The following is a 25,768-nucleotide window of genomic DNA, read 5'->3' as shown; positions in this document are numbered from 1 at the left end:
CAAAATACAAGTCAAAGTGGAAATGTCTTTATAACACAATAATATTTATAAACAATACTGATTTGTGAGGTCTGTCCTGCAAAAGAATTGTACGTTTTTTTTTTTACCAAACAAATTGCTGTGAACGGCTTGCTAGAACGCTTTTGTATACATTTTATTATTGAAGAATTCTTTAGGTCGAAATTGAAAGAAGAAAAATGTATGTACTTTTTAAAGAAAGATATTTTGAAGAGAGTTAAAAAATAGGGAACTTAGCTTGGACTATACATAAGCGAAGCAATATTTATTGGCACCGTATTGTTAGTAACAAAATTTGTTATATATATTGGCATCGTATTGTTATAAATCTGTCATGATAATAATTTCCCACCTAAAAGTCAATCTTCCTCTCTACTTCACTCCCTCATAAACACAAGTTAATTCTGTTGTTATGATTACATATACATACTGAGAATTTCAACCATTAAAAAAACGGTTTTTCCTTCAAATTTGAGAATGCCTTTCTCCCATTGTAGGCCTACATCTTATCCTATAGAAAACAGAGTTTACGTCCTCTTAAACATGATAGATCACGTTTTTCAGATTATTAAATTTCGGGAGAGGGGGAAACTGAAATGTGAATCTTAGGGTATGTTACAGTTTCATGTCTCATAAAGTTTTTTTACCAACAAAAGAAAATTTTAACGCTAAAAGATAAGCTGGGTGGTACAAATTGCGATATCTCATAGCTAATTAGAGAGACAAATTTCACTGCACTCATCAATGTCACTTGTTTTATTTTTAAATACATTAAGCCTGAATAAAATGCCAAGGTGTTGTATGCCTGGCTGCAAATTCAATTACCAGAAAGGAACTTAGTGGCGATATTTACTTTCCTTCTGGTGAAGTAACAAAAAAACAGGAGTAAGATTAAGAAAATAGTATTTAAAATTAGCTTACGCGTGTATCCATACGCATTTGTAAATTTACATTGCGCTAAATTATTGTAATTCTCTACTGTAAAATGAATAACTTTGATTTGTTATTTCACTCTTTTTAAAGTCTTAATATGTGTGTCCTTTACATGACATTTGATTTTCGCTTTCTATCTCATTCCTAAAAAATTAAAGCATAACCATTCATTTTACATGGTTGTTTGTACTTTTATTACAATTTTTTTGTTTTCTTTTGCATGATATTTATTCTTTATGTATTGTCAGTTAGTAGGTAAAAGTCTTTTGACATGTATATTCTTTGACTCACTGAGTCTCCTCTGGGAATTAGTAAAGCGGAAATAAATATTAATATAAATTTAAAGTTTAAAAAATATGGATTTCATAATAAGAAATTCCCAGTAACTAACAACAATGTTAATTCGTTTAGGCTGGAAAATTATTGGTCACGAATAGACCTCATGTCAGACGGCGCCAAACTTGCTACACTTAATGCTCGGTGTGGACGCTTCCATTTAACTCAATGCGGTCTATAATTCCAGCTACATTTGTCGCAGAAAGTTGCTACAAATGTAGCTGCACGTGTAGCCACCCATGTCGCTACGTGTGGCCACCCAACAGCAGTAAATGTTGCAGAAAAAATGGACCCGGACCCATTCGAGTTGCGACACGACCTTGGGATGCGCCAAACTTGCTACATTTACTGCTCCGTGTGGCCGCTTCCATTTAACTCAATGCTGCCTATAATTCCAGCTACATTTGTCGCAGAAAACTTGCTACAAATGTAGCTCGTGTGGCCGTACCCTTAGGGTTTGAAGTAAGCTGACATGGACTATACCTAGATGACCATGATATGGCAAATATCTGTTCAGATCTTAACCACTTAGCATTATTTACAGTGAACGTTTAATGTTCAAGCAGAATGCCTTATGTGCTCTCACAATCTTTCGAGAATCTTGGTTAAACATTAATTATGAAATTAATCTGAATTCTCTCATAACTCTCTTATAAATTAACTATGAATGGCAAGCTCAGTTAATATAAAAATCATCTGAGAATGAATGATGAATGTTTTGAACTTATTATATACAATATAAATATTTTAAATTCACTAGATATTCCACTTCTTTCAATTTCCTTTCATATTGTGTTCTGAAATTTTTTTTTTTCATAGTATTTGAATTTACCTCTTTCTCAAATGTCCTATATGTACAGTAGAACCTCGTTTTTCCGCCACCAGTTATCATTTTTTTTTTTTTGCGGATTAACCGTCTGTTTCATTTTTTAATAAGCAAACAGTATATATCACCCAAGAAATAATCTAATGTCAGTAAACATGGCAGTACAAATGTATAACTCTGCTGAAATATTGAATATTTGCTCTACTATCATAGCGCATGACTTAGCATGTGCATGAGGTATAATAAAATTTTAATGATACAATATGTTATATTATCAACCAAGACTATATATCGTGCCATATCAATACAGTACTACCATTGATATTCAAAATAATCTACTTCACGAAACAGTATAGATTACATTTAATGCGTTTTTCGTATTTCGTTTTTTGGGATGTACAAATTCATAATATATGAAAATATTGAAAGACATTCTTTATTTGAAACTAAACAGAATCTGTTTCATTGCAAAACAGCCAGTCATTGTTGACAAGAGTGCGAATTACACTACAATTTGTTTGACTCTTCGTGTCATGTGTGGAAGATCTGCTTCTTCACGATCTGTCTGTTAATAGTTCATTGTTTTGTTGTACATGTAGGATCTGTATGTTATATCAATATTTCATTGTTTGTGAACATATATAATATAATCAACAGTGTAATTAGTGTACAAAATGACGCAAATTACTTCACAGTTTTATTGGCTGCGACAAGTACTGTTCAAATGAAGCTCTCCTACTATTGCAGTCAATAATGAATTTGATGACTTTATGAGTGAAGACGAATTTCTGTACAATAGAACTTCTGTAAAAGTAATTCTCAATATGATTTGATTTGTCATTAAGCAAAAACATCCCAAGTGGTTGATGGCCCTTCACATTTCTGTATTTAGGGACTCACCATCACTATTTTCAGCTTTCTATACTAAACTATCTGGTTCTCAAAATTACATTCCTACCCCTAACTTAACACATTTCCAACCCTATCTATTCTAACGACGACCCTCCAAATTCTCTAATATGTGACTATTCCCCTATACTCTAAAGTAGCTTTATATCCTCCTCTATATATAGAACATTTGGAAACTTGAGGTCGTATTATATTCAAGTCATCTTACAGAGTGAGTCAAACTTAAAGGACTGGTCTTCTGCCATCTCTTGGCATTGCAGTCTGGCAAGCATATCACCATCTTTCACAAGTAACATTTTTGTCATCTCATAGCACTGCAGTTCTGGTAAGTAATCTTTCAGGTATCCCTAGTAAATTATTTAAGACAATAGTATGTTACCTGAATTTTAGAGCAATTGCTCAAAATGTTCTCCATTATGTTCTATATGAGGTGTGATCATTTTCTCAATGGCTTCAGAACGAATTCGTCATTGAGCTGTCTTTTTTCTTTCCCAGACTATACATGCCGCACCCCCTTCTGTTTAAAATGGGGGGTTGCGCGACCTGCTCCAATCTTCTATTGCACAGTTACAAACTGTGAAGTGAACATGTGTTTTATGCATGCAGCAATTTCTGTGTCTAGCAAAAATTCGGGATTACGAAAAACAACGAACATGCATCAGATTTTGCTTCAAACCCGGAAAAAGTGCAACAGAAACTTATCAAATGATAAGAACAGTTTTGGGGAGGAACCAGTGGGCAATGGAGGATATTACTGTCATCCAGCTCGAATTGCAAAAGACTTTGGAGAAGTGCTTCGAACAGTGGCAACATTGCTGGGACAAGTGTGTCAGCTCCCAAAAAAAACTACCAATACTTCAAGGGTGACAGTGTGGAATAGACAAATCGAAGTGTTGTGTTGTGTTTATGGAGTCATTCTGAAAACAAATCACACCTCATACACATGTTGCAGCAATGTATGAATTTCTGATACACTCATGGAGCTGGTGTTATTTCATCATCATCATCATCATCATCATTATTATTATTATTATTATTATTATTATTATTATTATTATTATTATTATTATTATTAGTCTTCTTCCTTTACACGTTAGACATTATTGTCTGTAGCAATCTACATATCTTGTTCATTATCATCATCATCATCATCATCATATGCACTACAGCCCTGTTCGGGCCTTGGCCTCCTTAAGAATTTTCCTCCACGACTCCATATTCCTTGCCACCATCCAACAGCTCTTGACTCCAAGCTTCCTCACATCTTCAATTATTTCATCTATCCAACGTAATTTGGGTCTCCCAACACTTCTTCTTCCTTCCGGTTTATACTCCAGGACTCGCTTAGAGATTTCACTATTATCCATTCTGTATACATGTCCAGTCCAACACAATCTTGCAAACATATCTTGTTCATGCCACCGTTTTTTGGGTCTTCCTATATTTCTTTTCCCTACCGGTTTATAATTCTTAAAATGAAATGGTAGTCTCTCTGTGTTCATTCTTTAATGTCTCTGTGTTCATTCTTTGTACATGGTTTATCCACTACGCTTTAGTTTTATCATTCAGATTATATATATCTAATTCCTTTCTTATATCTTCACTTCTTTTATGGTCTCTTTTCTTATAACCAGCAACTGCTCTTAGAAATCTCATTTCATTTGCTTCAAGTTTGCTTTTATTTTTCTCTGTCATGATCCAAGTTACGCTCCCATTCAATAGTTTTGGCACTGACATTACTTTATAAAACTTTAATAATGTGTCTTTTCTTGCTTTATTTTTCAAACATCTTTTTATAGTGCCATTAAGATAGTTAAATACTTCCATCATTATTAAAACTCGTTAAATAATTTAACAACACAATATTTCTATGGTGCTATGTTCTCTTCTTCAGTACATACATTTCAATGAGAAAAATGCGTTGCTGCACTGAGTATCTAACTATGGTTAAAAATACGTATTTCTCAATACAATTCCGATAGCTGATTGAGATTGGTAGTGTGAAGTACTGGCAGAACTGTATTGCCAGCATAGTCAACAACTGATAAGGAAAATTAACGCATTGTGTCCACAGCCTAGCTTTTAAGCAAACCCAAGTTACCGGATTCTTACTGAAATGCGAGAATGCTGCTTAGGAAGTAGTGCATTGGGTTTTTGTACCTCATGTATAGAATGAAATGAAGAAATTTTGAGCAAATGCTCTGAAATTCAGGTAAGATTCTCTCTCATTTTCTTCAATAAGTAATTTACTAGTTCTGTGAAAGATCATTTGCCAGACTGTAGTACAGCAGGAAAGTTATCTGTGAGAGTTGGTGATGTACTTGCCAGTCTGTAGTGCTGAGAGGTGTGAGGGTTGCCAGTCCCTTAGGTTTAACTTACTGTTTATATTCGAACCATCACCACGGCATGGCGCGTCCTCAGGTTGCGGATAGAGGAGACGGCCTCCAGATATGGAGGGTAGCTGCGAATATATTGAATAAGCAGTCGTGGACAGCCAATAAGGGGTGGTCTTCCAGCTTGGGGGTTGGGCGAAGGGCTAACAACCCATCACCGTAAAAAACAGCTTGTTACGTATCCCTATAATAAGCCTCGGAATAGGACTGATTCTCTGGCACGACCACAGCAAAGGAATAAGGATTTGAGATTTGGCACTTGGAACGTAACTAGTCTTTATAGAACAGGAGGGGTAACATTAGTAGCAAAAGAACTAGCTAGATATAGAATAGACTTCGTAGGAGTACAAGAGGTTAGGTTAGATGGGAATGGCATATCACAAATAGGAGATTACTTGTTGTATTATGGGGAAGGAAACAATAATCACCAATTAGGAACAGGATTCTTTGTTCATAAAAGAATAAAATCAGCAGTAAAAAAGGTCGAATTTATCAGTGACAGGTTATCATATTTAGTACTTAAGGGTAGATGGTGCGACATCATAGTTATAAATGCTCACGCCCCTACAGAAGAGAAAGACGACCATATAAAGAATAGCTTCTATGAGGAATTGGAACATACTTTTGATCAGTTCCCTAGATATCACATGAAAATTTTATTGGGGGATTTCAATGCTAAAGTAGGACGGGAGGATATTTTTAGACCAACTATTGGAAAAGAGAGCCTACACGCAATTAGTAGTGACAATGGAGTTAGATTAGTCAACTTTGCCACATCGAAAAATTTAATTGTCAAAAGTACAACATTCCCCCATAAGGATATACATAAATATACTTGGACTTCTCCAGATGGATTCACACAACACAACTAGATCACATCTTGATAGGTAAACGGAGACATACTAGTATAGTAGATATTCGAACCTTCAGGGGTGCAGACTGTAATTCTGACCATTATTTGGTGATTGGAGAATTAAGAGAAAGATTATCAGTAGCCAAGCGAGTAGAGCAACAAGTTAATATTACTAAATTCAATATTTTGAAATTAAAGGACGAGGAAGCTAAGCAAAATTATCAGGTCGAAATTTCGAATAGGTTTGCCACTTTAGAAAGTTCCGACGAAGTTGAGAAAGAATTAGATGTTAATAGCGTGTGGGAAAATATCAGAGATAGTATCAAACTTGCAGCTGAGCAGAGCATAGGTTATTATGAAACTAAGAAAAAGAAACCGTGGTTTGATGAAGATTGTTGCATGGTAGTAGAAAGAAGGAAACAGGCAAAATTGAAATTCTTACAGGATCCAGTTGAGGAGAAGAGAGATAATTATTTCAATGAAAGACGGGAAGCAAGTCGTACGCTTAGGAATAAAAAGAGAGGTTACTTGAAGGAAAAACTGAATGAGGTAGAAACAAATAGTAAGAATAAAAACATTAGAGATTTATATAAGGGTATAAAGGAATTTAAGAATGGATATCAGCCAAGGGTAAACGTGATCAAGGATGAGAATGGTGACTTGCTTGCAGACTCTCCATCAATCCTAAACAGATGGAAAAACTATTTTGCGCAACTACTAAATGTACATAGGCCAAATAGAAATGATCGGGACGAAATTCAAATACAAACTGCTGAGCCATTTATACCCGAACCCACGCTTTCAGAAGTCGAAATTGCCATAGAAAATCTGAAAAAGTACAAGTCTCCAGGTATCGATCAAATTCCAGCAGAATTAATACAAGAGGGTGGGAGTGCATTATATAGCGAAATTTATAAACTTGTACTTGCTAATTGGGAAAAGGAAATTGTACCAGAACAATGGAAGGAGTCCATAATTGTACTGTACCTATTTTTAAAAAGGGGGACAAAACCAACTGTGGTAACTTTCGAGGAATATCACTTTTGTTGACGTCGTACAAAATTTTGTCCAATATTCTTTTGAGAAGATTAACTCCGTACGTAGATGAAATTATTGGGGATCATCAGTGCGGTTTTCGGCGTAATAGATCGACTATTGATCAGATTTTTTGTATTCGACAGATAATGGAGAAAAAATGGGAGTATAAGGGTACAGTACATCAGTTATTCATGGATTTCAAAAAGGCATATGACTCGGTTAAGAGGGAAGTATTATATGATATTCTTATTGAATTTGGTATTCCCAAGAAACTAGTTTGATTAATTAAAATGTGTCTCAGTGAAACATACAGCAGAGTCCGTATAGATCAGTTTCTATCTGATGCTTTTCCAATTCACTGCGGGCTAAAGCAGGGAGATGCACTATCACCTTTACTTTTTAACTTCGCGCTAGAATATGCCATTAGGAAAGTTCAGGATAACAGGCAGGGTTTGGAATTGAACGGGTTACATCAGCTTCTTGTTTATGCGGATGACGTGAATATGTTAGGAGAAAATACACAAACGATTAGGGAAAACACGGAAATTTTACTTGAAGCAAGTAGAGCGATCGGTTTGGAAGTAAATCCCGAAAAGACAAAGCATATGATTATGTCTCGTGACCAGAATATTGTATGAAATGGAAATATAAAAATTGGAGATTTATCCTTCGAAGAGGTGGAAAAATTCAAATATCTTGGAGCAACAGTAACAAATATAAATGACACTCGGGAGGAAATTAAACGCAGAATAAATATGGGAAATGCGTGTTATTATTCGGTTGAGAAGCTCTTATCATCCAGTCTGCTGTCCAAAAATCTGAAAGTTAGAATTTCTAAAACAGTTATATTACCGGTTCTTCTGTATGGTTGTGAAACTTGGACTCTCACTCTGAGAGAGGAACATAGGTTCAGGGTGTTTGAGAATAAGGTGCTTAGGAAAATATTTGGGGCTAAGCGGGATGAAGTTACAGGAGAATGGAGAAAGTTACACAACACAGAACTGCACGCATTGTATTCTTCACCTGACATAATTAGGAACATTAAATCCAGACGTTTGAGATGGGCAGGGCATGTAGCACGTATGGGCGAATCCAGAAATGCATATAGAGTGTTAGTTGGGAGACCGGAGGGAAAAAGACCTTTAGGGAGGCCGAGACGTAGATGGGAAGATAATATTAAAATGGATTTGAGGGAGGTGGGGTATGATGATAGAGACTGGATTAATCTTGCACAGGATAGGGACCGCTGGCGGGCTTATGTGAGGGCGGCAATGAACCTTCGGGTTCCTTAAAAGCCATTTGTAAGTAAGTAAGTATGATTAGGATTGCCATACATTCCGGAAAACTGAAAATGTCCCATTTTTAAATGCATAAAATTCGTCCCTACCAGATAGTTGAAAAAGCTCGAAAATCCCGGATTATGTTAAATTTAATAAAAATACATCAAATTTGTATAAAACTGTTATTTAAAAACACCACGCAGGGGATTTATGTGATTTTCCACTACAGAATACCGGAATTTTACTGTATTTGAAAGGTAGATGCTGTACAAAAATTTCCGCATATGAGTCATGTTAGCAAATCAGTCTCAGAAAATGGTGAGCAAATATTTGGATTCTATAGAAAAATAAAAATAATTGTATTTGTATTTTTATAAACGATTTAATTATGTTTGCTTGAATAAAATTAATTTATTGTATGTTAATGTGTGAGCATACCTTCTTAATATAAATTATAGTTTCATTAGCCAATTTGTCACGATTAGTTTCAGTCAGATTATGAAACCCTAAATACGATAAATTTCAGCATCGTTATTTGAAACAATAGCACTGTACAGTTCAAAATACTGATTTTGAATTTCACATTTCTGAGATAGTTTACAGATACTAACAGTTTCTTACTGATGTAATTCTTTCCTTACAGAATTGCCAGTATCAATATTATGGAGCTGGATTGTTGTCAAATTATGACAAGTTTCCTGAACATCAAAAACTTATTGTTGGCAATAAAAAGAAAAAGAAAGAAAAGAAGTTAGAAAAGAAATTGAAGAAAATGAAGAAGCTGAATATGAAGGAGAAACGGCTAAGTGAAGAGACTCCAGTAAGTTCACAAATACAGTTCATTGCTTCAACATGAGATATGTGTAAATCTTTTAAGTTATTGTGTTGATTAATTTGGCATAAAAAAGGTGCAGGTAATCAGTAGAGACCTGAGTTTTATGTACTGAAAGTTAAAAATGACACTGAATGTACCCGAGTGGATATGATGTAGATTAAAGCAATTTTGAGATCTTGTTCACAACACTGAAATCTAATGAAAGAGTCTGTAGAATATATCTAGTAAATCTTACTTGCTACTGTGTAACTAATGGTTCAGACCATTCAGTTGAACTTGTGTCTGAAAAGTGAGCACCATCCACTAAAACCATCATCTTGGAAGCTGTAGCCAATTATAGTGATTACACAGAGAACACGAAGTTCGCACATTCATTACTATTGGTTACTACATTCAAGCACAGAAACATTATTTATACCAGAGTGGGGGGTATTGCTTGCTTGTAGCTGTAGCTAGTTATAATATTAACTATTAATACGTAAAAATCTGGTCTCTAATATTCATTATTAATTTTATATTTAAGAATTAATTCAATTATGCAGTAAAATTATCAAGAAGTATTAATTACAATCATGTTGTGGTTGTGTGTTATGCATTATGTGCAAGGCACCGTGCAGGGAACAGTGCACTGTCCAAAACTGCTGTCAGGATTGTATCTCCCACCATTACTTACTGCCACACTATTTCTGTTTTTCTGTCACTCTGTCTGTCTCACTCCACACTCTGCACTGCCTCTGTAGTGGCGCGCAATGTCCTGAAAGAAAAGTTTCTGAATTAGAAATATAGCCCTACAGAAGTAAATCATGTTTGCACCTCCTCATATAGATTCTGGCCAACCAAAGCAATAATAAAATTTGAAGGTCATATTTAGTTTCAGATAAGTTGGAATTATAATATAGGAAAAAGGTTATATGATTTCAGTCAGCAACTTATCGAAAAGTAAGTACAAAATGAATTCTGTCACATCACATTAAAGTATGTATTTCACACATTACATTATGTTATATTTCACGAATATTTTCGACTTATACAAAAGTCATCTTCAGGTGACACAATAAAAGCAAACAAAATTGAACACAGATGATGGCTATACAGTAAGTGAACACATATATGCATTACAAAAACAAGCAAGCTCATTTTAAAAGAGCATAAGTGTGGCTCTAAGTCACAACAACATACAATATAATGAGTTAAAATAATCTTGTAAAAAAGTTCACACTTGTATTAATTCCAAAAATGTTGTGTGAATAATAACAAACTGTGTACCAATATTTAAAATTAAATTTAAAATATCTAAAAGTTTAAAACGACGGAATGCATCCATATGTAATGCAATGTTCAAACAGGCAGTGTTTTTGAGATGTGGATATTGTACGTGTTTTCAGTCACTAGTAGCTATGAGTTGCAAAAATATCTGAAATTAACCAAAAAGATGTTTGTATGTAATATAATTTGAAAAAGAAGAAAGCATGACTAATGATTTATATTAATACTCTCAACAGGTAGGAGGCTGATGTATTCAGATGTTGATGCCATCTCATCGCTGCGTAACAAATATGACTGAACAAGTGTATCTTATTTGATGTAGACGGGAAGTGAAAGGAAGTAGCTTGGCAAAACTACTTGATGAAAGGTTATTCTGTGATACGGGGGTTTTTGAAAGTTAGGAATCTGTTCATTAAGTAATTCTGTATTATGATTATAGTTTTTGGCTATGAAATACCTTCAGCTGTATTAATAAGTTGCGGGTCATTCACTATTTTCAAAATTTTCAACGTATTATGAATACTGTTAAGTTCGTGGCCTGGTATTAATCAAGCGTGTGGCAAATTTTGATTTGTTTCTGTTATTGAAGAAATCAGATTTGTGTTCTTTGAACCTGGTCCAAAAGAGAAAAATATGAATATTACATATAAAACTAATAATAAATTGAACACCATAATTCCCAATAGAATTAGGATTAACAACAAACATTTACATAGTGACATTTACCAATTAGACTGTACAAACTGCTAAGAAATATATAGGTCAAACTAAAAGGAACTTTCTAACCACAAATCTGATTTCTTCAATAATAGAAACAAATCAAAATTTGCGACACAATTTATTAATACAGGCCACGAACTTAACAGTATTCATAATACAAATGTAATCTTCATCTTACGATGTTTGGTGACGTATACACGTCCATTGATGTGACATATTAATGAATTTGAATACTATTATAGTCACAATCATGCCATGGTATGAAAGAAAAATTTCACAACCTCGAGCGGGAATCGAACCTGCGACTTCCTGTTCTCCGGTCAGGCGCCCCACCACTGAGCTATCGAGTTCGTCTCACGCTAAAGGCTTGGAATTGTCCTTTCATACTGGCGACTCTGTTATAGAGTACTGTCCATAGCGTCTGATCTAGTCAGCACTGCTTATGGGTTGAAAGAAACTTTACAAATGTAATTTTCATAATACGTTTAAACCTTTTGTGAGTATTAATATAAAGCATTAGTCATCTTTCTTCTTTTTCAAATTATATTACATACAAACATCTTTTTGGTTAATTTGAGATATTTTTGCACTCATTGCTACGAGCGACTGAAAACACACGCACAATATCCACATATCAAAGACATTGCCTGTTTGAACATTGCATTACAATTATGGATACATTCTGTCGTTTTAAACTTTTGGATATTTTAAATTTAATTTTAAATATTGGAACATAGTTTGTTATTAGTCATGTAACATTTATGGAATTAATCCAAGTGTGGCCTTTTTTACAAGATTATTTTAACTCATTATATTGTATGCTGTAGTGACTTAGAGCCACACTTATGCTCTTTTAAAATGAGCATTCTTATTTCTGTAATGCATATATGTGTGTTCACTTATTGTGTAGCCATTGCCTGTGTTCGATTTTGTTTGCTTTTATTGTGTCACCTGAAGATGACTTTTGTATAAGTCGAAAATATTCGTGAAATATAACATAATGTGATGTGTGAAATACATAATTTAATGTGATGTGACAGAATTCATTCTGTACTTACTTTTCGATAAGTTGCTGACTGAAATCATATAACCTTTTTCTTATAATATAATAATAAAATTGTTTTTAAAGCATGTTAAACAATTGCTCCTAAATATTGTTAAACCGGAAATGAAGTGAATAATTTACAAAACAAATGCATTAAGGGTAAGTGATAGAATAGAATCGAGAAGAAAAATAAAAATTCTCTTTTAAGTGAAGCAACTGTTTTCTTTTCCAGTGCTCATTGGGATGTAATATATGTGAATAAATTACATTAGTTACTTAAATCTGAGAAGTATGTAGTATTTTTTAAAGCTGGCTTTCTCAGAGAATAAGCTTCTTTTTGGAGGCGTTGATTTTGTCTGCATATCTGTTATTAGATGGTTTTTACCCTACATGCCCACATTTAGCATTTTGAGGTGACCAGTTATACTAACCCAAAAGACAAGATTTGCAACCCAATTAGAGCCTGTAAAATTGGTTGCAGGTGTCTTTTCATTTTAAAAAATTCTGAATTAGAACCTCAGTTCATAAATCATTATGGAACAAGGCGACATGCATTTTGTCTGCTACAATTACAATCTTACCCCTACTCATGCTTTAATGGAGGCTCTGTGAGTGCACTGTGCACTCCACAGTGACACAGTGGATGACACATGTACATTGTGCACAGTTTGACCAGCTCTGCAATATGTTATGTATTCAGAAGGAACAGGAAAATAAATTTGGAGACCACATGTTGAAGAGCACTAATGCGATTGCTTCTATTTGTGTTCACAGGAGCAAGATGCAGTAGACGATTTTGATTTCGAAGAAGGCTTACTGAACCTAAAAGATGAAGATGATCCAGATAGTTTTGTTGATATGGCTCCTGTTACTGCAAAATCCTCAAAGGCAAAGAAAAAGGATAAACAGGCTAAAAATCCAGAAATCATGGCTATTAGAAGAAGAAAAATATGGGTTATGATGTCTAAAAAGGAACTCGGAAAGGTAAAAAAAAGTAAATTAATTATTAGTTGTTTGTGCTGCATGCAAAACATTCTTCCATTCGAAGGGAGTGCAGTATAGTAAATGATGTGCTGAAACAGAACTTTGTTCTTCATGTTTTTAAACATCTCTATAATGGTATTCTCTCAATACTTTGAGTAGTGCCCAACAAAAAATTCTTTTCTTAATTATTCCTATATCTTTAATCAGTAGTAAAATAATTCTTGTTAGGTCCTAAAGGCCAATTTTATTAAGATATTTTCTACATTGATGTTTAATGAATTTACATTGATATATTGTTACAATGCAATACTGTAATCTTAAAGGATATGTGTAATTTTCATTACCTATATGTGATTCCCTGCAGGTGCAGCGAGCAAAGACCAACAATCATAAGGAAATGTTAACAAGTTGTAAAAGAGTGGCACAGTATTGTATGAAACATTGGAGGCAAAAAGCAATGCAGGTTAGTTGGTCATGATAAATTATGTAGTAGTAATATTTAATGCTCATGAAGTCGGATGACTTATTATGTGCTGTCTTCCATCCCAGTAGTTATGCCACCAGTTGGGCATTCTTAGTTCCAATGGCTAGGCAGGGATGAAGATTGAATTGAATTGAATTTAAAAGAGGGAGCACTGCGACCTGAAAGATCTATTGCACATCCCTGTCATGATATCCTAGCACTCCAATAGTTTGATGTTCTTAATGAACTGAATCAAACTACGGACTGAGACAGTTGATAACTCATCAAGCTTTGGAAAATGTTTTTCAAAGATGAGAGCTCTTTGATGGGCGAGTGCAATGCAGTCACACAATAGATGGGCTACAGACTCATTTCCCTGTGAACAACGAACACAAACTGGGTTGATAGTATGTCCCATCCTGTACAGGTTCTTCTTGAGGGCACAGTGTTCTGTAAGGAATCCGACTGCCCAGCGGAGGTGTTTCTTGCTCAATTTTAACAAGTCACCTCACCTGCTTTTGTTAAAATCTCTTATGAGGGTCTTAGAGTGTCTGCAGCCCTCACTTGAGTTCAGTAGTTTTTGTGTTTCTTGAGAGCCCAGTCCCTGACAACCTGTTTTAACTTTACCTGCTTTAAAAATACATCTACTATAATATACCCTACTGTTCAATTAGCATTCAAACCAGTTGTGCATAGTGAAGATCTCCTTGTACCAGTTTCTCTAAAAGACATGAATTGAAGAATATGAAGCAATGGTTAGCAGTTAAAATGTCCATTGCAAAATGTCCACAGCACAAATGTACATAAACTGTAATGTCTATCTTGCCATGACGTCCATACGAAATAAATGTTCACAAAGAAAATGTCCATAAACTATAATGTCCACCTTGCCATGACCTCCATATGAAATAAATGTCCACAACGAAAATATTCACCAGGATTTAATATCCAGCAATTAATTAAGTTTATATGTCCAAAATACATAAATGCATAAATGTCCAGAAAATATACAAAATTACATTCTATTAAAATTGATCAGTTTTGTAGTTCTTCAATAAATTCTCTGTGAATTTTCAGATGGTAAGATATGGCTCTTAGATATTGTTGAATATTGTTGTTTTCTTTGTACTGATCATATCTTCTAACAATTTCTTCAATACGCCTCTGATTTGTTGCATAAACTCTATTAGCTGGCACCTTGATATTTTGATGACCAGCCATCACTTGAATGATTAAATTTTCATTGTCATGCTGTTCTGATTTTATATTATCCAAAAATCGGCAAATCCTAGCATTGTGGGCTTAAACAATATGCTGAAATTTGGAATGGAATCCTACCGAATTATTGGTTCTCTGGAATCCTTGCAGTGTACTTTGATAATGGTTCTATACTGGTGGTGGAAATCGGGGAGGAACAGCCCTCAGTCTACCCCATGCTCTTCTCCCACTTACATAGATATGCTCCATATATCCAATGAATTCCAACAGGTCTTCATGAACATTTCAGATTATGGACATTTTAGTTGTGGGCATTTCTGTTGTGGACCTTTATTTATGGACATTTCAGTTGTGAGCATTTCTGTTGTGGACTTTTATTTATGGATATTTATGTTGTGGACTTCTATTTATGTGGGCTTTTTGAAATGGACATTTTAACCTGGAAGCGAAGCAACTTCAAATAGTGGAAATGTTATGACAGTGTGCATTCAACATCGCAAGATCTTGCTTATTAATATGCACCTATAGCTATCCTACAAGCAAAACTCAGCTCGGACTCCTCGGCGCATGCTATACCCCTCTTACTCCCCTGCAGTAGGCGAGAGGGCATGCTGGGAATGGGAGCATATGTCATCTGCACGAGACAGTTACACCCGCTGGTTTCTGCGCACTGAGTTTTCCTTGTTGGATGCCTATAGCAAAGAAGACCACTTGCTATATCAAGGAAAATCAAGTAATCTTATTTGTGATTTAATTTTAAAGTGAAAAGGAGGTTGGGTTATTTGGCTGTAGGCTACAGCAGTGGAATTTTCTGGCAAAGAATACTACACTATATACAGTATTTATTAAACATGGCATGAACTCACTATTTTTCAATCAGAGACTTGTGTTTCTGTTTGGATGTTAACACCTTAATAAGAATTGGACGTTGAACATAATGTCACAGGTTGACAGTTCTTTATATATTCATACAACCAGAGTTTAAAGGCTATATTGTTACATAATGGAAATTTACTGTCTTCAATTCCTTTATTCAGTGCTGTAGGGATGAAGAAACCTAAGAGGTCTGTTGATAATTTCAGGTGAACTTATACTGTGTGTGATAGCTTATAGAGGGCCAAGGCCTGTGAGAAAACTGCCGGACTGACGTCCATATGCCTCAGCAGAGGTGAACGAACATCTAACCAGTATGGTGGTAACATGTGGTTAGCATGGTGATTCCCCCCAGGTGTTATAGTTGGCTCATGGACCTAGATTTTGTCACCTACCATATCTCCTCAAATTCATTACGTTGCTGAGTGGATACCAGTCCCATACACTGATTGAAATTTCATGAGAAAATTTTTTCTCGCATGAAGACTTCAATTAGCATTCATTCCATAATGCTAGTCCAAGGCAAGATGCCTTAGACCATAGTAGAATTCTACAGCATTGGATTTAGATGCAATTAGTTACCAGAACTATAGATGGGTTCTTCTTCCTTCCTCCTCCCTTAATAAATTTTGTAAAAGTTTTGGACAAAAATAGAAGTGTGTTGGAGTACCTCCTGAGGTGACTTAATTAAAATAAGGTATTTTATCAAGTCTCAAACTAGACAACTTCTCAAAGATATGCTTTTGAATCAAATTTGGAAGTGTTGCTATAGTGCAACATAGTAGTTTAAATCATTGATAAAAGGCTTTTTGGGGAATAAAATGAAAAAAATTATGAAATCCTAACATTTTAATTACTAAGAAGCTACAAATGTTGCCGAATGTTTTTAAAATTCCCTTTTTGCACCTCCTTGATAGTTTCTACGGAGCTGTGAGTGTCGAGCAAGGTGAGTATTTTCATCAGAATATTATCTGAGAAAGACATTATCTGAGTACAGCCATTTTGGAAACTGCTGTTGGTTTCTCAGATGTGAGAGTAAAAGTAAATATAGGAGAAAATAGTTCACAGCAAAACCTTTCTTAAATAGAATTTCCAGGTACATTAATGTGTGGTTTTGACATTAATCAACGAGTACAATGATTTCACTATGTTTTTATAAGTTTCTAATAATGAAATGACCTTTGTGCTGAATTAAAGTATGCTATTTGGGTGGCAGTAGTGTAATTTTATCAATTTTCATATGTTAGTAAATATAAAGTTAGGAGAAAATCCAGAAACGATTAGGGAAAACACGGAAATCTTATTTGAAGCAAGTAAAGCGATAGGTTTGGAAGTAAATCCCGAAAAGACAAAGTATATGATTATGTCTCATGACCAGAATATTGTACGAAATGGAAACATAAAAATTGGAGATTTATCCTTTGAAGAGGTGGAAAAATTCAAATATCTTGGAGCAACAGTAACAAATATAAATGACACTCGGGAGGAAATTAAGAATAAATATGGGAAATGCGTGTTATTATTTGGTTGAGAAGCTTTTGTCATCTAGTCTGCTGTCAAAAAATTTGAAAGTTAGAATTTATAAAACAGTTATATTACCAGTTGTTCTGTATGGTTGTGAAACTTGGACTCTCACTTTGAGAGAGGAACAGAGATTAAGAAGGGTGTTTGAGAATAAGGTTCTTAGGAAAATATTTGGGGCTAAGTGGGATGAGAATGGAGAAAGTTACACAACGCAGAACTGCATGCATTGTATTCTTCGCCTGACATAATTAGGAACATTAAATTCAGACGTTTGAGATGAGCAGGGCATGTAGCACGTATGGTCGAATTCAGAAATGCATATAGAGTGTTAGTTGGAAGGCCGGAGAGAAAAAGACCTTTGGGGAGGCCGAGACGTAAATGAGAGGATAATATTAAAATGGTTTTGAGAGAGGTGGGATATGATGATAGAGACTGGATTAATCTTGCACAGGATAGGGACCGATAGCGAGCTTATGTGAGGGCAGCAATGAACTTGCGGGTTCCTTAAAAGCCGTTTGTAAGTAAGTAAGAAAATATAAAGTATCCTATAACGTATATAAAGAACTTTGTGTTGTAGAATATTTTAACGGCTGTTTTCGGAAATAACGATTCAGTTTCGATAAGTATTGGCCTTTTTCTTGGGATATAAAAACTTTGTTTTTTCCTTCGTGTCATGAATATAATTTTTTCAGACCATGAGCTCCCATTGTTGGAATTGTAGGGGTTAGAACTGTCACCTCCAGCATAGAAAGCTAACATTGAAACTATTTCTCGTCAGTATGTCTGATAGAAATGTACTGGTTTTTTATGAAGACTATTACACTCTTACTACGTCATACTACTTTTGACCAATAAAACGGTACGAAAGGACGTATTTCAACCAATTATGGCTGCTTATCGCACAATTTTATCGCGTCCCTAGCATTTGTTTAATTTTATCGCGTCCCTAGCATTTGTTTAATTTTATTGCGTCCCTAGCATTCGTTTCTTTGTAAGCCAACATTTGAAACTGCGCTGGTCTGGACGTCAAAAATATATATAAAATTACAAACCACTCCAGTCGATGCACAGCAGTATCAAATATGACTCGCATTGGCATTCAAGAACAAGAATTAATAAAAATCACTGATCATACCTATGCATCTTCTGAAATCAGATTTACAAATAAATGAAGAGCACCATTCGGAAATCCTGAATAAGTTGAATACACCATGTAGGCCTAAATCAACGAGTTCCACTTCTATTATGCACACGTCCAATATAACATCAATTGAACCACCAACCACATTCAAATTTGAAAATTGTACATTCAATAATTATTCCTTTTAAAATGATTCATGTTTATTTTTTATGTCATCGTCGTTAATTAAAACTTTTCTAACACTTGTGTATATTAGTTAGGTTATGTTATAGCTTCTGCTCTGAGAGGATAAAAAGAACTTCTGCTATATGATATTATGGATAGTCACGTATCAGAGATTGTTTAATATTAAGATTTATTGAATAGTAATCATTACAGTGTCTGTATAAAGACACTACTGCCATCTAGCATGCATCTAGCGTAATATTTGTAATATTGAGATGGTACAATAATACATTTGAAGACAGTTGTATTTTCGTAAGTCAATTAATATTTTATTGTATTGGAGTACTTCATTACTTTTAATCTTTATATACTTTCTTCTAATCGTGTAATAGTCAATTAAATCCCACTCGAGTTTTGATTTTCTCTAGATAAATCAAAACGTCTAGTGAGATTACTGTTGATAAAAAAATTGTGTATTTGTAATTAAAATAATTGGTAGTATTTGCATAGAAAAGTGTGTTACTTTGATTTTTTTTTTATTACCAATAATTTTTGAGCAGTAAGAGAAACTAAACTTCATGTGTTGTGTTGCTTTTTCAGTCTCAGAAAAATATGAAAGAGACAGTTTGGCGGGCCAAACGTCTAACAAGAGAGATGCAAGCTTATTGGAAACGATATGATCGAGTAGAGAGAGAAACAAGACGAAGACAAGAAAAGGAAGCAGAAGAACAACGAAAGCTGGATGGAGAACTAATGGAGGTATGTTAAATGTTGACATTTACAATTTAAAGAAAAAAATCTTTGAAAACTTGTTCTGGAGTATATTAAGAACAGTATCATAACAAACAAAGAATAGTTGACATTATTTCACTATTTACTGTCTATTTTGACATGTCTTTCTTCCATTATGTCTCATTGTCGTCTTCATGTCTTCATGTGCATCATTTCTGATCAAATAACTTGATACTGTGTATGAACAAATTCCGTTCAATACCACAGTTACTCGCATAATTTCTCCTCTTACATAACTCCACCTCAAGATTTAGGACATAGGCATTTTTCAGAATCTTATTTTTCTCACATAATTTTCTCGTCTAATAATAAAAAAATTGATTACTCCTTTTCCCTTCAAGAACATCTTTCGAAAAGATTCCAAATGTCTTAAAAGTATGCATGGAAAACCCATTGTTATTGTCCATCTCTTCGACAGTGAAAAACACTGATGATTCCTCTAATGACAACATTGATGATTGGATTTATTGTCTGATGAAACTAATGGAGTGAAAAATATTTGTAAGTTTATTTTCTTTACGTAATTAATAAATTAATTTTGATAGGAATATTTTATGCCCAGAGTTTAACAACATAATCCAAGATTAGTCAAGGTCAGGCTACTGGGATTAGAACTGACACGCAACAGTACAAAGAACAGCTGTAAAATTATCCATACCTAATTACTCAAATTGTATATATGGTGTGATTCACGAGGAGTTACCATTACTTATGTATAGAAGTTTATTGAGTGTTTGCCGTCTTAAAAGCTTATCAATTGCTAAGTGAAATGTATTCACTAGATTAGCATGATGTGTGTGACAATGTTACATAGATGAACTTTTTCGGCAAATGTTTGCCATCTTCAGATCATTTTGGTATAAATCTAACAATATATGAACACATTACTGAATTAAAATACAAACACGTCAAAAATTAAAATAGTTACATATAAATTGTTAAAATAATTACTGCTAATTGATTAGTTGTTTAAAATATAACAATAAAACAATGAAGAAAATTAGCTTCCATTAATGTATTGTATGACAAATGGTATTGTTTATGGCTATTTGTTTATGTGACACATTTGTTGGCTCTTATAACTGAAGTTAATAACATAGTTTTTCATAAGGAAGATTGTTGCAACTTGTGTAAATCATCGAGACCATAATTATGCAACAGCAAATATTCAAAACGAAAAAGAATTACTATTGTGCTTAGCTATTACCAGTAATTAATATCTAATTTAGAAGTTGTCAGTGCCTTCCGTAATCAAAGCTTTCTCCATATTTATTATTTCAGGTAATTACTCTGTATTTAGACGGCCATGGATCTTAAAAATTTGTATTCATAGATTAAATTAATGTTCCAATTTACATATTGTCCAATTTTCAGCATCACACCTTCAAAAGACACTAACTTATTCAATTTATTACAAGTGTTCCTCTAATTATTTTGAGCAGTGTATTTCGTAAAAAAAAAAATAAATAAATAAATAAATAAATAAAAAAAAAAAAGTAATGTTAACATGATCTCTTGTTTCTTTATTCTGTGAAATATTGTTATACCAAGTACTGAGCGTAAAAATTATATTTTTATTTTCAGAACTATTTGTGTTTCTTGTTATCATCTTTATTTAATCTTTATACTTGGTGACACTTTTTGTCATTCATAAAATTTTATTTGAATTCATTTTCCTGGTACCAATACGACATGATTTCCAATTTTGAGTTTCCCCAACATATATCTACAGTTTACCAGGCCTGCACACACCCTAACAGGACCTACTTTAAATAATCACAACAGAAGTTCGATATGATGTCCTCCTGCTTGTAGACAAGCTTTGCATCGCTTCAGTATCTTATTGAATACTAGGATCCATTCTTCTTGTGTGATGTTATTTCATCCCATAGTAGCTACACATGTACATCATTTATCGAATGAACCCCATTTATGAACGACATGCTAAAACTGTAGTTCTTTTTGCTGCTGTAAGTGTTGTCTTTTGTACACCATAGGAGGCAAACTGCATAGTATTATATGATGATGATTAATGAAGCAATGGTTTCTCCTGGTAGGAGAAACAGGAGTACGTCGCAAAAACCTAACAACACGCACTTTCTTTGTTCATCACAAATTCCACTTGGACTTGCTGGGATTCAGACCCAGGTTATCTGCGTGGAAAGCAGAGACCCTAGCTATCTGGCTAACAGTACACCACTTGTGTAATATTATGAAGAACATTACAAATATTTTGTAATGGGCGCTCATGTAACTGATAGCTGCTTCCGAACTCCAGTAATGATTTCTTTGGAAATTTACATATCCTGATAAAGTAGCCATGTTTCATCAGTAAAAAAATGTAATTTCTGGATTCACAATCCCGTCATATACAGCCTGCAACAACCAATCACAAAACTGAAATCTAGTGTTACCATACCACTGAAATCTTATAGGTGATAAGTTCAGTAATTTTGTTGCTGTATGTGCAGATCCGTGTGTGACTGCATACTGTGCTGCTAGATGATTGACAGATTTCCGTGGACTCCTTTCTAATGCTGGTCCAATTGCATTCAGTTTCTCTTCTCTTAGAACAAACCTTCTCCTCTTTGATTTCTTGACCAACACTGAATCAGCTTCTTACAAAGTTTCTTTTTTCATTGACTTTCTTGAGACTTTGTTACAAATTTAAGTCTACGCTAACAATACGATCTACAATAATTAGCAGAAGTATTCACGAATAACAGATGCTGTTCTCCACTATACTTCATGTTTTAAAATTCACCTCAACCTCACAGATACTGCATTGCAGTAGATATAACTGATCACCCAAGTACCAGATATTGTTGATAAGTGCAGCATCTGATTGCCTGAGTACTAGGGATTTTGGATATACTTATATAGAGGAGCATGGGGGCAGTCGAGATTGTTGTTGTTTTTTAATGCCAGGCTTTTGACAATAAAGTCATTTGACCTCTTGCACTCCAACATTTTTCAAAGATATTGTCATGGTCAGTCACTGAAGCACAGATTTTGGGATGTTCCGAATCCATTTCTTGGTTTGAGTTGCACAATGGGCAGTTAGGGGACTGATATATTCCAATTCTGTGCAGGTGTTTGACCAAACAGTCATGGCCTGTTGCCAACCTAAATGCAGTTAAATCGGGAATTAACTGTGGTTTATGATGCAGAGAGTTCCATTTTTTCCCTTGAGATTGTGTTATCAAATTTTGTTTATTGAAGTCTAAGTATGTAGATTTAATAAATCTTTTCACAGAGTAATACGTAGATTTAGTAACAGGTCTGTAAGTAGCAGTGCTGCCCTTCTTTGCTAAAGCATCCACATTCTCATTTCCCAGGATTCCACAATGGGATGGTATCCATTGGAATACAATTCTTTTATTGAGTGTTATTAATTGAGAGAGCATTTTAGTTATTTCTGCTGTTTGAGATGAAGGTGTGGTGTCTAGAGACTATTGATAGAATAGCTACTTTGGAGTCTGACAATATAACTACATTTTAAAATTTATTGATGTGGCATAGAAGATTGCTGAGACTCACTTATTGCAATGATTTCTCCGTCAAAACTTGTTGTTCCATATCCAAGAGATCTATAAAGTGAGAAGAGACAGCATGTAACACCTGCACCTGCACCTTGTTCCCTGGAGATCAATGATCTGTCAGTGTATAAATGAAGCCAGTTTTGTGGAGGGTACCTAATCTTAATTGTCTCTAAAGACAATTGTTTCATTATTTCAGTGTTTACTTGTGATTTCAGTATTTCGAGATTGTAAACCCTCTGTATCATTAGTCTGTACTGTATTGAAGTTACCTTTTATAATAACAGGAAACTTTCCTTTAACACTTACTTTGGATTGTATTATACAAGGGTTATAAAAATTAACGAAGAGAGGAAATTATTTCACTGTTTCCTGTCTTACTATTGTACCTTTATGATTTTTTCCACATTAAATTTGTTTTGTTAACGTATGAATGTATTTCTCTATGTAATTCACTATTTGGCAATATTCTGAAGACAGAAGAGAATTAGTTGATTTATTAATAATTACTTATGATTTTGTGCCTTAGGCTAAGCGGCAGCAGAGGAAATTGAATTTCCTAATTACACAAACAGAGCTGTATGCCCATTTCATGTCTCGTAAGCTTGGAGGTGCAAATCATCAAGAACAACTAAGAATACTCAGTCAGTTAGAAGAAGAAAAAATACCTCGGTTAGCTGCCATTGATGATTATGACAGGTAATTTTATACGACTTTGAGCTAACAATAAATGTTGTCTAGTTTTTAATGTGTAGTTTTGTGTTTTTATTTCTTTTAAATACATTTTACATATTTCAACCACTGAAATGAATAGTCACACACAGTAACAGCTAAGCTTTAAGTCAGAATACAGAGTCCAGTCACATTTATGAAGATGAGAATATTAAATTTATACATAGTTGAAGATCATATTTGTTGTTCTTTCTGTAATTACAGATGCCAGGTGGTTAAGGTTAACCTTGTAACTTGATTGCTTTTCTTTTGAGATGTGGTAGAAGAGTTTCTTTGAAGTATCCTATTCTAAGTCAAGTTTTGGTGTTGCAGACAAATTTTTAACTATAAAGATTTTATTAGTTGAAATATTCTATATTCATACAGTACATCTGCTAGTTTCTGCTACAGTTCTGTGGTGCCCGGGTAAAGGGGTATAAGTTAAATTTAACTTTTGAGAAAATGCAAAAAGAAAGTTTGCAACAAATCTGTAAATCCCAGTGTATTTCTTTTTACAATGTACTCTGGTTATTTTGTCCTTCGCTTAATGCTTTTCAAGTTCTATTACAAACATTTGCTTATTTTCAATATTTTGATAATATTTTTTATATTGTAGTAAGTTTGGACAACTTATCCCCCTTTACACAAACTTACATACAACTTATCTCCTTTTACCCCAAAATATTTCTTGCAAAATAAACACACAAAGTTCATATTATGAAACATAATGACTATTAAAAATTACACAAATGTTCCAAGATGGCTGAACACCTGCATTAAAAAAATTAAGCAAAGTTTAAGAAGAAAGTAAATTTTACAGTTCATAACACCAATAGTATTAGATGTTCCAATGTCAATAAAATGTTATTTTCAAAATAGTATCTGCCTCAGTGTACCTAAGGAATGATAAGATAACAATTTAAACGTATGGACAATAAAAATTAATAAGCACTTTCTTTAACATTATCAAAATCACTAATCTTCGACTTCTTCGATTATGTCAAGATAGATGTCTCGTACTGCTGAGGTTGTTGGAAGTGCAGTGTAAAAGGAATGAAATATATTTGGAACGAGTGGTAGCAGGTCCAATCAATCTTTCTTCTTTTGACAAGAAATTGGTATAGGACCTTGACATAAAACAGGTAACTGGAGTAGATTACGTGATTGTCCTTTTCGTCTGACATTCAATGTCTTGAAATATTTTCATGTATCAAGTGTTTCTTTAAACAATACCATGTCAACAGCCTTTGTAAATTTTAACCACTTCATTATTTTACAGAGAAATCTTTCACCTTATTCTGTGGTTTTCTTCATTTCGAGAGCATCTTTGAATAAGTCAGAATACACTGGTCTACAAAAAAGAAACTTTTTGTATGCTACTGAGGAAATTTCAAGTGTTCTACACTGAAATTGATGCGCTGATTCCAGATCTGTAATCAGATTTATCACACCACATCAGATTTTTGAGTTATGGGACTGTAACATTAATTATAAATCTTACTATTCATTACATATCTGTACCGTAAAGTCAAAGATATAAATTGAGCTTAGTTGACATATTCTTTGTAAATTGTTATTTACTTACTTACTGGCTTTTAAGGAACCCGGAGGTTCATTGCCGCTCTCACATAAGCCCGCCATTGATCCCTATCCTGAGCAAGATTAATCCATTCCCTAACATCATATCCCACCTCCCTCAAATCCATTTTAATATTATCTTCCCATCTACGTCTCGGCCTCCCTAAAGGTCTTTTTCTCTCCGGCCTCCCAACTAGCACTCTATATGCATTTCTGGATTCGCCCATACGTGTTATATGCCCTGCCCATCTCAAACGTCTGGATTTAATGTTCCTAATTATGTCAGGTGAAGAATACTATGCATGCAGTTCTGTGTTGTATAACTTTC

The 25,768-nt window shown here is 34.2% G+C and overlaps 1 protein-coding gene across 1 annotated transcript in view; it reads left to right on the top strand.

The window, feature by feature from the left end:
- The window catches only part of Ino80 (chromatin-remodeling ATPase INO80), a 454,888-nt gene that overhangs the window by 30,260 nt on the left and 398,860 nt on the right, over nucleotides 1–25,768 (top strand). Inside the window, exons 5-9 of the mRNA XM_069824011.1 lie at nucleotides 9,230–9,406; nucleotides 13,227–13,436; nucleotides 13,801–13,899; nucleotides 19,421–19,579; nucleotides 23,681–23,850. Coding sequence (XP_069680112.1) covers nucleotides 9,230–9,406; nucleotides 13,227–13,436; nucleotides 13,801–13,899; nucleotides 19,421–19,579; nucleotides 23,681–23,850 — 815 coding nt within the window. The remainder of the gene's footprint in view (nucleotides 1–9,229; nucleotides 9,407–13,226; nucleotides 13,437–13,800; nucleotides 13,900–19,420; nucleotides 19,580–23,680; nucleotides 23,851–25,768) is intronic.

The sequence above is a fragment of the Periplaneta americana genome, chromosome 4, assembly GCF_040183065.1.
Source record: "Periplaneta americana isolate PAMFEO1 chromosome 4, P.americana_PAMFEO1_priV1, whole genome shotgun sequence".
In the NCBI taxonomy this organism is placed as follows: domain Eukaryota; kingdom Metazoa; phylum Arthropoda; class Insecta; order Blattodea; family Blattidae; genus Periplaneta; species Periplaneta americana.
This window is presented reverse-complemented; position numbering and strand designations above follow the sequence as displayed.